This window comes from Chiloscyllium plagiosum, chromosome 19 (genome assembly GCF_004010195.1).
Source record: "Chiloscyllium plagiosum isolate BGI_BamShark_2017 chromosome 19, ASM401019v2, whole genome shotgun sequence".
In the NCBI taxonomy this organism is placed as follows: Eukaryota; Metazoa; Chordata; class Chondrichthyes; order Orectolobiformes; family Hemiscylliidae; genus Chiloscyllium; species Chiloscyllium plagiosum.
This window is the reverse complement of record NC_057728.1, coordinates 42,738,851-42,754,987: the sequence shown is the minus strand read 5'-3', so window position 1 is coordinate 42,754,987 and position 16,137 is coordinate 42,738,851. Positions and strand designations below refer to the sequence as shown.

At 39.2% G+C, this 16,137-nt stretch overlaps 1 protein-coding gene across 1 annotated transcript in view; it reads right to left on the bottom strand.

Moving 5' to 3' along the window:
- The window catches only part of ptprq (protein tyrosine phosphatase receptor type Q), a 197,557-nt gene that overhangs the window by 133,169 nt on the left and 48,251 nt on the right, over positions 1-16,137 (bottom strand). The window contains 4 exon segments of the mRNA XM_043708887.1: positions 3,203-3,440; positions 5,851-6,050; positions 8,607-8,676; positions 11,605-11,831. Coding sequence (XP_043564822.1) covers positions 3,203-3,440; positions 5,851-6,050; positions 8,607-8,676; positions 11,605-11,831 — 735 coding nt within the window.

The window sequence follows — 16,137 nt, the reverse complement described above, 5'->3', positions numbered from 1 at the left end:
TAATTAAATATGGAAACCCATCTCCTAATCACATCAAGAGACTGACTGAAACACACACATACCCATTGATACGGAGCCATTCTGATACAAAGGACAGGCATCCACCAGACAGGTACGGACAGACCAATACACACCAACACGCCAAGGGAACAAAGGGGGGTGCTAGTCCCTGCCCTCACAGAGAGAGACAAGCAGATAATACCCGGACCCGTTTTACATAAACCAATTAGCACCCTATTGTGCATGCCCTGCAAGTCTCCTGGGACGGCAGGAAACAGCCTATTCGCACCTACTCCAGTGATGATGGGGAACTATCATCCCATTCATCCTCAAATCCCACACATCCTGACAACTAAAAGTATATAATATGAAGCTGCGCGCGGGAACAGCAGAGTAGCCGAGATTCGGACCTCGGCTGATCTCCGCCGGCGTTACTGCAGTAATAAACGTTACTGATTGTTGAACCGCACTCTGGGCTCGGACTGATATCATTTCATCCGCGCTAACAGTGACAAAGGATTGAAGTTGAAGAATGTTACAGAGATAGAAATAGACAGTTTTAGTGATGCCACAATATATATTACACCATGGCTGAAAACAGTCTATTTTTGCCTCAGACATCTGCCAGACAGTGGGATGGAACAGATAGATAGGAAGTGCAAATGAAATGGAGACTGAAAATAGCTTCAGTCTTCCCAATATATTTGCTCAACCAGCAATACCAGATAAGCAGTCTGACAATAAAGTGTGACAGTGAATTCAGCAGTGATGATTTTGAGGAGGAAGGGCAACACTTGAATCTCAGCTAACCTGGGGACGAAGAGAGGCTAAGATAGGAAATCAGCAGTTCAGTGGCTAAGGACTGGGAGAAGGATTGAGAGAATAGGAGGTGAGCCTATTGGACAAGATGAGCTCAAAGAGGGAATGAGTGGAGAGAAAGGAGAGAAACTCGATATGATGCAAGTTCAGTATTAGGGAGGGTGGGCAGAACATTAATGAAGTCTGGCCAGGTGAGCTAGTGAAAGGGAGAAAGGTAGCAAAGGCATCTGAGCATGATGTTCATGATCTTGATTTTGATTTTGACAAAGAAGTGCATGATTTCTTTGCACTTAATGTCGAACTGAGTGTGGAGGAGATAGAGGAGAGGGGTTAAGAAGACAATTTGCAGGGGAAAAAGAAAAATTGAGGTTATCTTTGCATTTCAGGATGATCCTGGAGTAAAGCACAGCGCTGGTATCTGTAACACCTGATCATGCTTTCTGTGATGCAGCCAAGTCTAACTCTGGATAGCTATACCACTCTTATTTTTCATAGTTGCATCCTTTGGACCTAAAAGAGTGGAGATAGTAACTATATCAGTGGAATTGCCAGGGTGAGAAAGACTAGATGAACAAAGGTGGAAGTGGTTGCTGCAGAAATATTGTGGTATAGGTAGAGGACCACAGATTGGGCCAGTTTGGATTTTGAAAGCACAGTTATAGAGTCATACAGCACAGAAGCAGACCCTTCAGTTCAACCAGTCCACACTGATCATAATCCCAAATTAAACTAGTCTTACCTGACTGCTCTTGGCCCATATCTCTCCAAACCTTTCCCATTCAGGTGCTTATCCAAATGTCTTTTAAATGTTGTAACTCTACCCATATCCATCACTTCCTCTCGAGGTTCATTCCACACTAGAACCATCCTCTGTGTAAAAAAGTTTCACTTCACGTCTTTTTTAAATCTCTCTCCTCTCACCTTAAAAATGCTCCCCCTAGCCTTGAAATCCCCCATCCTCGGGAAAAGATAATTACCATTAACTCTATCTATACCCCACTTATTTTATAAACTTCTATGAGGTTGCCTCTCCAGTGAAAAAAGTCCCAGCTTATCCAGCCTTTCTTTGTAACTCAAACCTTCCATAACTGGCAACATCCTGTTAAATCTCTTCTAAACCCACGCATTCCTTATAACTAGGTGACCAGAACTGGACATAGTATTACAGAAGAGGCCTCATCAATGTCCTGTGCAATCTCAATATGACTTCTCAACTCCTATACTCAAAGGAATGAGCAATGAAGGCAAGCTTGCCAAATGCCTTTTTAACCAGCCTGTCTATATGTGACACAGGCTTGGGGATTATTCTTATCAGGGGCAACCACAAAAGGGAGATAGGCTGTGGCAGGAAGTTGTGCCCAGCGAGTGACAAAAGGAGGTGATCAGAGATGGCAGCGGACAGCTGGAACTGACAACCGGAAGTGGCAGATACAAACCACTACAAATGCCGGAGGAAAGATCACAGAAGCACTTCACAGGAGGCTCCCAAGCACTGAGGATGTCACCTAGACAGGGGACGAAACGTCTGCAACACAAATTCCCAGCTCGGCGAACAGAACCACAACAACGAGCACCCGAGCTACAAATCTTCTCCCAAACTTTGAACACGAGTGGAAATCCACATTACCCAATTACTAATTTTCTCTCAATTAAAGTATAGAATTAAAAAAAGCTCAATTTCAAATTCTATTCCCCCAGTTAGCAGGCATATTGTGTGCTATCAGTCAGCACAGTTATATGGAATTAATCCCTAAACTGCACATGGAACCATCTCCTTGGACAAGCAAACACTCCCTTCCACATTGATCAGTACACTCCCCATTCCACACACCAACCATCACTTAGATAATTGGACCACAGCCCTTAGAGAAACAGCTATCACCTGCCTCTCACCCCTGTGCCCTGAGTATTATTTTGCCTTTTTCTGAGCAAATGATTCACTGAGCATCACTTAAACAGTCTGGAGTCAAACTTCCTGTCTGCCATTCCATTTCAATCCATATATCCTTTCTCACCTCTCTTTCTCTTCCTTTCCTTATTTCCCACATGTTTCCTCCCTCTCCCTCACTCTAACTAATTCTCCTCTACCACTCATAGTCTCACTGAAATACGAGTGTGAGACAACCAAAATTGTCCACAGTACTTCAACTAAGAAGTACTCCTCATTTTTGAGTCAATGTCTGTAGACTGCAAACTTTTAATATAGTGTTCCCTCATGTCCCACTGCCTTATTTTCCCAATAATCTTTTAAGTCCACTCACATGTTTCCCCAGATGCTTAATATATAACAGTTCCCATAAACAATTTAATACATACATAAATTAAGAATGCAATATCTATAACATCCGTTAGAATCATCATAAAATATTCTCTTGGTACTTACGCCATTCTGGTGTCCTAAAGAGAGTACTTGCTGTCTGGCCTTCTCCTTCTTTTGTAAAGGCAGACACTTCACACAGATAGGTGGTGTACGGTTTCAGTTGACCCACCATAATGCTGGCAAACTCAGGTGATGTTTGTTTTTCTATTGGATTTTCTGATATGACTGTTAAAAATCCATTACTGGTTGGTGGGGAAGATGAAACTGATGTTGCAGGAGTGGTGCCTGTTGAACTATCATCCTATGTATTGAAAATCAATATTAATTTATAAGTTAAAGTGTATCAATCATACCTTAGTATTTAGAATAGTAACAGAAAGATGAGTTCCTTAGTAACAAATGTGTTGAAGGGTAATTATCAGATCATTGGTTTATTTTGACAAAAATTGACAGAAAGCTAGATATAAATAAATTCAGCCCCTTTAGTTCGGGTCTGCTACATGGAAGTTACAAACAGAATGAAACATAAAAATGATTCTTGCTTACACCCAGTAGGTTAGCTCAGCTGGCTGGATGGCTAGTTTGCTGTATACCTTGATACTAACAGTGTGGGTTTAATCCCATACTGGCTGATGTTACCATGAAGCTTCCTCCTTCTCAACCTCTCCCCTTACTTGAGACGTGGTGGCCCTCTGGTTAAACCACCACCAATCATTTCTCTCTAATGAGAAAGTTGGACTAGGGTGATTTTATTTACTTTAACTTCCAAATCCTGGAGCGCACCCTGCCCACTGCTGAGCCAGTAGCAGCCCTGATCAGATGAAATCTCAATGAGAACTTATGTGCTTGCCATCAAGATTCTCAGAGCCTTCACGACAAGGAATCCTGGCTCCAAGAGCTGTTATCCAGATGGAGGACAGTAGCACTCCAGTGTCCTCAAGGGCAATGGCCACTGCTGGGACTGCAGGTGGTCCAGGATGATGAGAAATCATGGAGACTTTGGAGCCAAGTGAGTGGGTCAATCTTGCAGGGCCAGACAGATAGGCTCTGGCAAGTGAGGCAACCCATGGGATGGCTTTTGTCATTAGTAGGTCCTTCTGTTGGGCATAGGGTGCTGGAATAGAAGCATCCATTGCACAACAGCCAGCCAACGATAAACCTGTTGCCACTGCAAGTGACATTAGCCCCCCACTGCATCCCAAATGCCACTGATAGAATAACAGTAGTGGTGAGAATGAGATCCTTTTGTAACCATTAATTGGCTACAAAGGCCTCAATTGGTCTCCTGGCAAGATGGCTGCTCTTAACGTTCCCCACAGCTCACTTAAATCGGAGTGAGTTGGAAAGGCAATAGGTACTCCACCTCATGGTTTCCTGTCATTCCATTAAAGGACATTAAATTTCAGCCTCAAATTTATTAATCAAATACTGACATTCAATATAGGTAATTCCTTTGATTTAAATCATGTATTGAATAAACTGCAAGATGAACTGGCTTCTATTCAGTCCATGAAACCACTGACAGAGCTATCCACTGAGAATATACAGAATGATACAAGCTTTGCAGTAAAATTAAAGATACATGTTTACATATTTGAACCTTCTTTTTGGAGAAAGTTCTCATTAGTATTAAATTATCCTCTTCTTGCGGATGTAATTAGTTTCATTTTCCAAGACATTACCTGCTCTTCTAATGCTTGCAAAATATAAATTATAGGAAGATATGACAAACTACACTTGATCTTACCAATGCTATTTCACTGGAGTTAACCGTGAATTAGTAGAACATTCTGCCTTTATAAGTGTGGACAATGGGAATTTTTAAAGTTCCAGAGTACAGGAATAAAAAAAATTATATTTAGAACAGGAAGCCTTCACATATAATCTGTTATGTACTCGTATGTAAAAGTATCTCCAAGATTAAACCACAAAATTGTTATATATCTGGTTGGATGAAGGATCAGTTAGTAAGGAGACTCAAATACAGATAAAATGATGATGCTGTAGTTTCCTCTGAATATTGGAACAACGTGTGCCCCAAAGAAAGCACCATGCAGAAAGGCAGAGCTATGGAACTGCAGATGGCAGCAGACTATCGGTAAACCTCATGTCAATGCTGTACTCTAACAACAGATAGGAAAGATTAGAGGCAAGAAGCTCTGAAAAGAATGATTGCAGCAATTTTCTGGTCAAATTATCTCATGTGAAAGTCAAAGTTATGTAATTACAGTTTATGTAGACCACCGTGCAGCAAAATAGATACGGACAGATTCACTTGAGGGACCTGATAGAAGGCAGAGGTTAGACAGAGTGAGGAGAATACTAAATAGTACAGAATCAGACGGCTGAAATAGTTTGACTTTTTTTTCTATATTATTCATTTTTCAAGTTACATGGGAAGGACAGGTCAATTTTGGGGATTATTTACTGATCTGTATTAATCAAGTAAATGTTGATATATGTTTGCAACTAAATACCATTTGTGATTATAATATTTCATAACAATATATTACAGACACAAGATTTTTAAAAGTAATTGGCAGATTGAAATTATGATTTAATATATCGTGAAAAAACCTAAATGTGTTTAATCTTTTCATGCTGCCAACAATAATCTTTGGATACAATATCATATATTTTTAAAATAATTGCAGTATTATAGCCATAAAGAGTTTAAATATAGTACATACCTTCAAATGCTTTTCACCTACCTCACACTGTGGTAATGTATTTGGGAAAAGGGTATCAGCATTGACTGATATATTCTTTGATATACGTCCACTTCTTACGGACTTTATAATTATACTGAAATATGTAATTTTCCCATTTGGTCGTTTAGGTAGAAACCATGTCACATTAGCTGTTGTATGGTTGACTACTGTTGCAGTAAGAGATGAAACTGGACCTGGAGCTAGGAAACAAGTGTTTGAATATATAAAGCGAATGATCTGAAAACTGTTCCCTCCACATGTAGAATATGTTATGCAATCCTGCTGATTTATTCTGCTACTATTTTATCATGAGATACCAGTCCACAGCACTGGCAAGCAAAGACTGAGCATGAGCAACATAATCCAGCAAAATTTAAGCGAATGTGATGACTATGGAACTTCTTGCCAACATAAAGATGGGGATTTTCAGTTTTGGTTGCAACTGCCTATCAGATTAAAAACATTCAGGAAGGTTGTATAGACCCATCCTGATTATTCTTCCTAGTAAATGGCTCAGAAATTTCATGTAAGTTTTATCATAGATGATTTGAAATAAGGCAAACTAAGAGAGTTTCTAATGAAATACAACCTATTCATTTCTTCTGGCTTTTCTAATATTATATAGGACATCCACGATGCAGGTTGATCACTTCCTAATACCAACCTTTATTTTTGGATTTGACAGGTTCTTTTGCAGCTGGACACCCTTCCAGTCTCTGTCCTTCTCCTTTTATCAACATTGGGGAGTGACATTTATAAACAATGGCTTGCCTGCAATAATGGTTGAGTTATACTGTTCCATAGAAAATGGAAAATAACAAATGCAACACTCCACTCGTGTTACTGGACTAAACTCACTAAACAGCCCAGCAATCACTGAAACTAGTCAGCAAGAAATTTTCTTTAATAGGTTGTATGAGTTCATGCCTCGATCTAAAAGTTCACACACACTTCCTGTGGGTCATGTAAAGAAATAATAACCTCTGTGTCATCAATTTATTAAAAAATCTTTCAGCATATATTGACTTTCTTCATTTTCATACGGAGACAATAAATTAGGTTTTTTTTCCCTGACTGTTCTCTAAAAAGAATTAACTCTGGGGGTTGCAACCAAAATGTTTGCTTTTGTTCAGAAATGTCTCCTCTCCCTAACTCTATGCAGTAAGAGTTATGTATTCCAATCTGCTCAGCTCTGACTCTTGCAGGTTATCTGTGAATGAATCAATCTGACAATATACAAATAATCCCCTTTGAAATTTATAAACCTTTTTTATTGTCTCAAACTTTTGTGAATATCTCCAATTTCATCAATAACTTAATCTCATAATTCCAATACACTTATTGAACATCATAAATAACCTCAGTGTCCTACTTGCTTGAAGTCATTTTTAAGAAGATCAAAATTTACAGCAATTTGCAACCCATGCTTTGTGGTGATAATGATGGTGAAATATCCAGAATTCGCCATCATTACCACAATGGAAGTAAGAGGAATTTCTGTCATTAGTACTGGATAATGTGAACATCCAAAAACTGTTGTTAGTGATTCTTCCTTCCTCTACAGAATTTACTGTTGAGTTCCCTCCTAAGCACACAATCCCTGAACAATTAGTGAATTGATGAGAACTTTCACTTTTATGTTGTGAGATCACTTTTGAAAAACATTGAGAAAGGGACCTTGTTGAATCAAGTGCCTCTGGATGGCAAAGTTCATAAATGTTATCCTTGCTGGCTCTAAAAAGCTAATTTTGTCCTTAGATAATATCAAATTTCTCTATTAGTTTTTTTTAAAAAGACATATATTTTGAAAATAACACATTTTTAAATTTGTGCTATTTTAGATTCTTTCTTAATGTAATCATAATCATTTTACTTCTAATTTGAAAAGTGAAATTAAAATTGAAGAATACTCTCAATGATATCTTGATTTGCTATCTGTGAGAAACTTTGAATGTGTTTGGCTGGTTGCTTACATCACTGTCACTGGATGTTTGGAGATCACCTTAACTTGATGCCCCTTCTATTAGGAAAGATGGAATTTGTGACACAGAGATTGACAGATTAGGCTAAAGGACGCAGACTTGAGATAGTTTGAAAAAGAATCAGAAGTGAAAATATGAATTGAGATTTTTTTTACATAGCAACTTGTCATAATCAGGAAAGCCTTTCTGAAAGGATAGTGGAAGTAGATTTAATAGTAACTTCCTTAAAAAGGAAAAGAAAAATGAGGCAATGATAAAAGAGCAGGGGAGTGAAGCTAATCCAATTACTTTTGGGAGTCAAAATGTTCTGCTCTGGGCTGTAGAATTTTATGAGCCTGAATATTTTTCAAGAAAATTTTGAAATGAAAGGATAGAGATTTAAAAAAGACATGAAGGGCAATATTTTTACACAGAGGCTGGTCCACATGTGGAATGAACTCTTGAGGAATTGATGGATGTGGCTACAACTGTGTTTAAAAGACCTTTGGATAGGTACATAAATAGGAAAGGTTTGGAGGGATATGGGCCAGGAGCAGATAGGTGGGACTAGTTTAGTTTGGGATTATGTTCAGCATGGAATAGTTGGACTGAAAGGTCTGTTTCCGTGCGGTATAACTCTATGACTATGACTCTATGACAAGATCAGCAAAATATTGAAATATGGTACCTTCTTAGTTCTTCTCTTATGTAATGCATTGATCAGTGACACTTTAAATACCAATAAGTTGAAGTAGTGTAAGATGGATGCAAAAATGCTAACGTTACTGAACTTACCACTTTCTGCAGTTACAACTTTCCGAAAAGTACTAAAAGCTCCAATGCCAGCATTGTTTTCAGCTGCAATCTAATAACGTAAATAAAACAAGTTTTAATCTGTACAGTTTCAATAGAAGATATAACTTGGTGAATTGATTTATTTGTAATCTATAAAGAACTAAATAGTTAAGATAAATGGCCACATGAATTAATATTTGAAGAAAATGTCAATAAAGGAGCACAATATACAGAAATAAGTCAGCTCCACATTCTACAACATAATTAATAATATTCAGATTCAGTGAGTAACTCTAACAGTTTGGATTGGGACATTTTTTCTTCAAAGCTAGGTAATACTAAGCAATGCCAACAGCATGATTCCAGAACTTAAAGACAACTGTTGCAAGCAAATTTCTTCAGGAGCATGCTTTTCTCTCATTACCATTGAAATACCTCCACAGCAGCTGATATCTCTCACCAAGTCACCCTTTATTTACATGTGGAAAGCCCTTGCACTGATCCAGCTCTCTCAGAGCCAGCTATCCTAGTGAACAGAACCTCTGACATTCCTGTTTATGTCTGTCAGCCAGGGTCCCTGATTGGACCAAATTAACCACCCCAGTCAGCGAACTCATTTTCTATGAAGTCCACCTGGCCGACCTCATTATAATCAGTACAGTACATCTTCTAGTAAACCTTAAAACTGTCTTCACTAATTTTCACAAAAATATGGCAGGAGCAGAGTCACTAAACAATTCAAGAACATTCTAGGAGCCAGTGTTATGCAATGTAGTGAAGGGTCCTCCTTTCAGAATGTGGAGCCCATGAGAAGTGCTGAAGCAAGTTGAGTGAAGGCTGCTGAAAAGTCAATAGTGTGCAACTGTGCACTGATACTTCAAAACTTTTTTCAGGTAATATTGGCGGAGCTAGCATGGCTATCATTTAGTGCTTGTCCCTAAATGCCCCAGTTTGAACTACCCCAGTAACAGTGCTGCTGGAGATGCAGTTAACAGATGAGAAAGAAATATGCTGTTCTGCATAAGATTATCAAATTAAATGTGCTCAGACAAACACTGACATGATAACTTTGTTTTAAAATGCCCAATAAGCTGTATTTCATTTTAAGCTTACGGAGCTCCAAAAAGGAACAAAGTGTATGCTTTTAACTTTTGACAGATTGACACATACACAGGTATGTGTAGTAGGCCATTCCAAATTGCTGCCAAGGCAATGTCTTTTTTGACCAACAATGCAATAAAAGGGACAAAGAACAAATAACAAGTATAATGGCATGGTAAGAAACCTGCAGGCATGATTTTCAGGAACACATGTAAAATTGGCTTTTCAGGATATATTGCTCTCACATATTTTTCCTCATATTCTTCACTCCAACATTTGTGCATATTTTTATATATTGGTTGGGATGACAGCAAGATAGTTCATGAAAACATGAATAAATGAGACCCAGTCTGAACTAAAATTAACCTTGTTGTCAAAATCACTAAAAATCAGATGTATATCTCATGTTTGATACAGTTAAAAATCACACAACACCAGGTTATAGTCCAACAGATTTATTTGGAAGCACTAGCTTTCAAGGTGGTGCCTCTTCATTGGGTGGTTCATCAACCCAGTCCACCCCAGTCCAACACCGGCACCACCAAATCATGTTTGATAGATATGGAAGTTCTACATATTGCAATGGAAGTTATTGCAGTTAGTTTTTGGAGGCAATGGCCTAGAGGTATTATCACGGGACTGTTAACACAGAGAACCAGATAATGTTCTGGGGACCCAGTTCAAATCCTGCCATGGAATTTGAATGTAATTTTTTAAAATCTGGAATTAATGATGACCATAAATCCAATGTCAATTTTTGGGTAAACTGAGCGGGTTCACTAATGTCCTTTAGGGAAGGAAACTACCATCCTTACCTGGTCTGGCCTGAGTGTTGACTTTTAACTGCCCTCTGGGCAATTGGGGATGGGCAATAAATGCTGGCCTGGCCAATGGCACCCATATCTAGTAAGTGAATTTTTAAAAAAGTCACCTGCAGATTATGAAACTTGGGAAAAACAATGAAGCTAGACATGAGAATACACAAAAGAATTATATTTCAGGTAACAGCATTTGGGGCAGAGAGCAGAGAAAAAGTAAAAATATGTAACAGCAGAAGTGGAGTGCTTAGTCTCTTCATCTATCTCTCTCTCTCCCAGTTTCTTTTCGCCTCTTGAAAAATATGCCTTGTGATGAAACAAAGTGAAGAAACCTCTATCACCACAAACTCAAAGATATTAAATAATGTTGCTCCTGCAAAGGATAGAAACCGTCAGTTAAACAGTTGTGGTCTCAAGTTATACCTACATCTCAAGGACTGTAAGGACTTTTTAAATTGCATATTCTTGATCTTCCTTTTCATACTAGATGTTCTTCCCCTTTCAAAACCTATTGTTGTGTTTGTGTGTATTTGATGTTGTGTATTATTCCTTTGCTTAGGATTAGTAAGCAATGAAATTCTTCTTCCTTTCATGGAAGAAAAGCTTATTATTGGCTCATTATGTGTACTTGAAGAATAATACATCTATGTGCAAATTATTTTTTAAAAGCTGTTGCAGTCAACCAATGTATTACCTAAAGGGGTGCTGATCCATCCTTCCTCCTACACGTGAAAAAAATTGGGGGTTCATTAGAATAATTTTAAAAACAAACAAAACTATTGCAATTCGTACACCTGGTCAGAACACAAGTCAAACTGCTGGAGTTTTCCATTGGGAAAGTGGTGTACTGACTTGCTTTGGCAAACAATGCCCTATCACTGCAATAGTGCTCAGCCGATTGGCTAATGTTACTGCTATTGTGGCCTTTAATTATCTCAGAATAAAAATTCAGTGATGTCATTCATAGCCAATGACAATGCTGAAAATATGGTGCAGGTAGAGTGCAAGTCAGATAGCAATGTGAGCAATAACTCAAAAACAGTTTTCTTTATGATGTGCAGCAGGAAAAATCGACTTACCCGAATCTTATAAGCTGTCCCTGGTTTCAGGTTATTAAGAAGAAATTCAGGAGTATCTGCATTTGTTGAAACTTGGATAAAGTTGGCTTGCTGCGCAGGACAAACTTCTTTGTACTCTACTCTATAGGATAAAATTCTTCCATTTGGACGAGAAGGTAAGCTCCATGCCAACATTATAGCTGTAGCACCAATGGGGCCCACTGTAAGACCATCTGGAGAGGCTGGATCTGCATTGAAATACATTTAAAAATTAAAACTCACTTTCAATAAGTTTATAATATATTATGAAAAAGATTTGAGTACTAATAGGGATAAAAATGGTAATACAGATTGTGTATCTATCATGCTTGTGAAATCTCACATTTGGAATCCACTGTCTGCCAAAACATCATATTAGAGACAAAGAAACTGCAGATGCTGGAATCCAAAGCAGACAGGCAGGAGGCTAGAAGAACACAACAGGCCAGGCAGCATCAAGAGGTGCAGAAGTCACCGTTTTGAGTGTAACCCTTCTTCAGGACTGGGGGTGGATGTGGGGTGAGCTGCAGATAATGGGGGAGACTGGAGCAGGATGGTGAAGTGGGGATAGGTGAAGACAGTAGAGGGTACGACTTGGTTTGTCAATGGGAGGAATGAATCAGGTTGGTGGCAGAGAGCAATGGAAGGAAGGGGATGGGGCTGGTAAGGGAGTCAGGGGATGGGGAGGGAGGTTACTTGAAATTGGAGAACTCAACGTTGAGTCATCTGGGCTGTAGGGTGCCGATGCGGAAGATAAGGTGTTGTTCCTCCAATAGGAGCTGTGATTTGACAAGTCCTAAGACAAAATGCCAGAAAATAGAAATACTTTCTTTCCTTTATAACAAACAGATGTATACATTGGGTGGAAATTTCCCAGCCACATAACAATGGGAGAATCCTGTGACACAGCTAACGTGGAGCTTCCCAGTATCGAGAGCAAACACGTCTCATTTTCCAGCAGATGTTGAACAGCCAGAAGAGATTCTCACTCGTGGCAAGAAGCTCATTTGCATGTCCTAGCATGCATTTACATCTTCATTATTACCTAATCTCACTTCACGAATATGTAGTTTCCCATTCTCCCAGCTGCCAACATGAAAGGCAGAATGTTTACGTGGTGACTTTAGCTTGCTGCTTGCGCCTCCAGCCTCCATCAGTCACCAACCACTCAAGAGACACTGCCTGGGCAGGGACTGTACACAGCCCCAGTCCACCAGGCTGACTACCAGGCTCCCATCGGAAAAGCGAGATGCCAATGTACCTCTGCCAAATGTGTTTGGGGAAATTGGCAGGATTTGTGCAGGGCAGCTGTGAACTGTCCACTTAATTTGATGCATTGCTGGGCTTTCCCTACTTTCTGCACTCCAGTGCCAGGAAATCAGGGATGTCCCAGAAGTGGCCAGTACTTCTGCCTGAAGTGAGCAGGACTGTACAATGAATGGTGCACTACAGAGAGTTATTGAGGCAAGTTTGGAATAATACTGCATGAAACTAATGTAGGCCTTGAACCCCCTCCATTAAACTTCAGAAAATAATAGTTTGACTATATCTGGTCAGCTTCAGTCTAAACAGAACATTTTCATACAGAATATGTGGCATAGGCAGAATGTTAAGAAAACTCCTAAAATTCGCTCTTGGGATTTGTGAGTTTTTTCTGATTATTCAATGTTTTACTTGCAATGACCAACTGAGGTGCTGGAATTGGCTCCTCTTTTTCTAATTCCTCTCTCAGTCAATCACATAAATATTTTAGTACACAGCTAACACACTTCAATTATGATAAGTTCATTAGAAAATGACGGATTCAATTACCAAGATTTTTTCCAGTGACAGGAAGAGGAATTTTATGACCAATTAACCCTGAGAAAAATAATTTTAAAAGTTTCATGATACACATCAAACACAAACACAAATAATAAATTTAAAAGGAGATTGTCTGGTACAAATAATGAAAGACAAATGTTACATAGTTAAACAGTTCCAAGACTCTTTGAGCTATTAGAGTTTTAAATCTAAGGCCACAGCTTATTAATTATTGACTGTATCCACAGCAATAGTCGAATCTGTAGATATCGATTCCTTGGTGAATCTTTGTTTTCCAAAGTTGCTTCTCTACTGTAGGCTGTTTTCCAAGTCACAGAAAATAGGACATAGAACAGTACAGCAAAGGAACAGCCTCCTTGGCCCACAGTGATGTGCCGAACATGACACCAAATTAAACTAATCCTTTCTGCCCGACTATGGTCCATATCCCTCCATTCCTTGCATATTCATTTGCTAAAAATCCCTTAAATGCCACTATCGTATCTGCCTCCATCACCATCTGTGGCAATACATTCCAGACTCTTACCACTCTCTGTGTTAAAAAAAAACTGGCCCTCACATCTCCTTCGAAATTTCCTCCCTCAACTTAAATGCATATCCCCTAGTATTAGACATTTCAACTCTGGGAAAAAAAGATTTGTCTGTCAACGCTATCAATGCATCTCATAATTTTATAGACTTCTATCAAATCTTCCCTCAGCCTCCGCTGCTCCAGAGAAAGCAACCTGAGTTTTTACAGCCTCCCATTATAGTTCATGCCTTCTAATCCAGGTAGTATCCTCGTAAACCTCTCCTGCAGCCTCTCCAAAGTCTCCACATCCTTCCTGTAATGTGTCTACTAGAACTGAATGCAGTACTCTTACGTGTGGCCAACTAAAGTCTTATAAAGTTGCAATGTGACATCCTGACATTTGTACTCTGTTCCCCGACCAGTAAAAACAAGCATGCCATATGCCTTCTTTAACGCCCTATCAACTTGCGTGGCCACTTTCAGGGAGCTATGGACTTAAACCTTAAGATCCCTCTGTACATCAATGCAGTTCAGGGTCTTGTCATAACTGCATATTTTTCCTTAACATTTAATTTCCTAATATGCACCTCACACATGCCTGGATTAAAACTCCATCTGCCATTTCTCAATTCATATCAGCAACTGATCTATATTTAGCTGTATCCTTTGACAGCCTTTTACACTATCCACAACTCCACAATCTTTGCATCATCTGCAAACTTACTAATCCACACATCTACATTTCATCCAAATATATCACAAACAACAGAGGTCCCAGTATGGATTCCTGCAGAATACCACTAGTCACGGACTTCCAGCCAGAAAACACCCTTCCACCACTACTCTCTACCTTTTGCGGGCAAGCCAATTCTGAATCCACATGGCCAAGTCACCATGGATCCCATGCATTTTAATCTTCTGGATAAGCCTACCATGAGGGGCTTAATCGAAAGCCTTACTAAAATCCATGTAGACAACATCCACTGCTCTAACCTCATCAATCATCTTTGTCACCTCCTCAAAAAATTCAATCAAGTTAGTAATACATGACCTGCCCTGCACAGAAGCCATGCAGACTGTCCATAATTAGGTCATGCTTTTCCAAATGAGCATAAATCCTAACCCTAAGAATTCTCTCCAACACCTTCTGAACCACCTACGTGAGATTCATGGGTCTATAGTGTCCTGAATTATCTCTATTTCCCTTATTGAACAGAAGAACAATGTTAGCTACTCGCCAGTCCTCCAGGACCTCTCCAGTGGCTAGTGAGGGAACAAAGATCTTAATCAAGGCCGCAGCAATCTCCACTCTTGCCTCTCTCAATTACTGTTGAAGAATGGTTCAGTGTGTATTCCAGAGGCCAGCTCCAATGCCTTTCTAAGCAGATGGCATGCCTTTCATCTCTAAATTTGTGAAATGATCACACATGTAAGAATCAGAATCTTCAACTCGACTGCTTTATTCTCCTCCCAAGACTATATGACACCATCAAATTGACTGGTGTTCAATGGAGTTTCCAACAATAAGCCATTTAGTGACATTATCTTGTACATCAGATTCCACTTTCCACTTGGTGGAAGCCTGTACAGTTTAGTTCCATGGTGATGAGAAGGGCCTTCCATAGATAAGTATTGAATTATTTGCCCACCCAGATGTGTATTGTAATCTGGGTCATTGTTATCACAATATTCCCACCTTCCATAATCACAATCCTGGCAGCAGCACTCACTTGTTTTCCACTGCTTGGTACTCTGAATTTCAGTGAGGCCAAAACCTGAAAATGTTAAGAGCCTCTTACCTAGTAAAATAGGCAGCAGACTCATTCAGTCCTCAAAAATCAAGATCTAGATTATTATTTCTTGTAAAGGAAATTAAATCTAGTTATTAGATATTATTGTATATTATTTTCTACACATAAGATTACAGGAATCCTGAGGTACTGTGGATAGCATCCATGCCTCTGAGCTAAACATTTCGGGTTCTCATCCCACCCAAACGGTAGCCAAAAAAATGTGTTGATAATATTGTCAAAGGTTATTGAGTGTCAAATCCTTCAAACACCACAGAAATAAAACGAAGCAAGAGTGGGAAGGATTGTAATGGAAGTAACATTGGAATCTTTACTTTTGACAGCTCCAGAGTATAACATGCAAAAGTACACATTCTCACAGCCAATTAG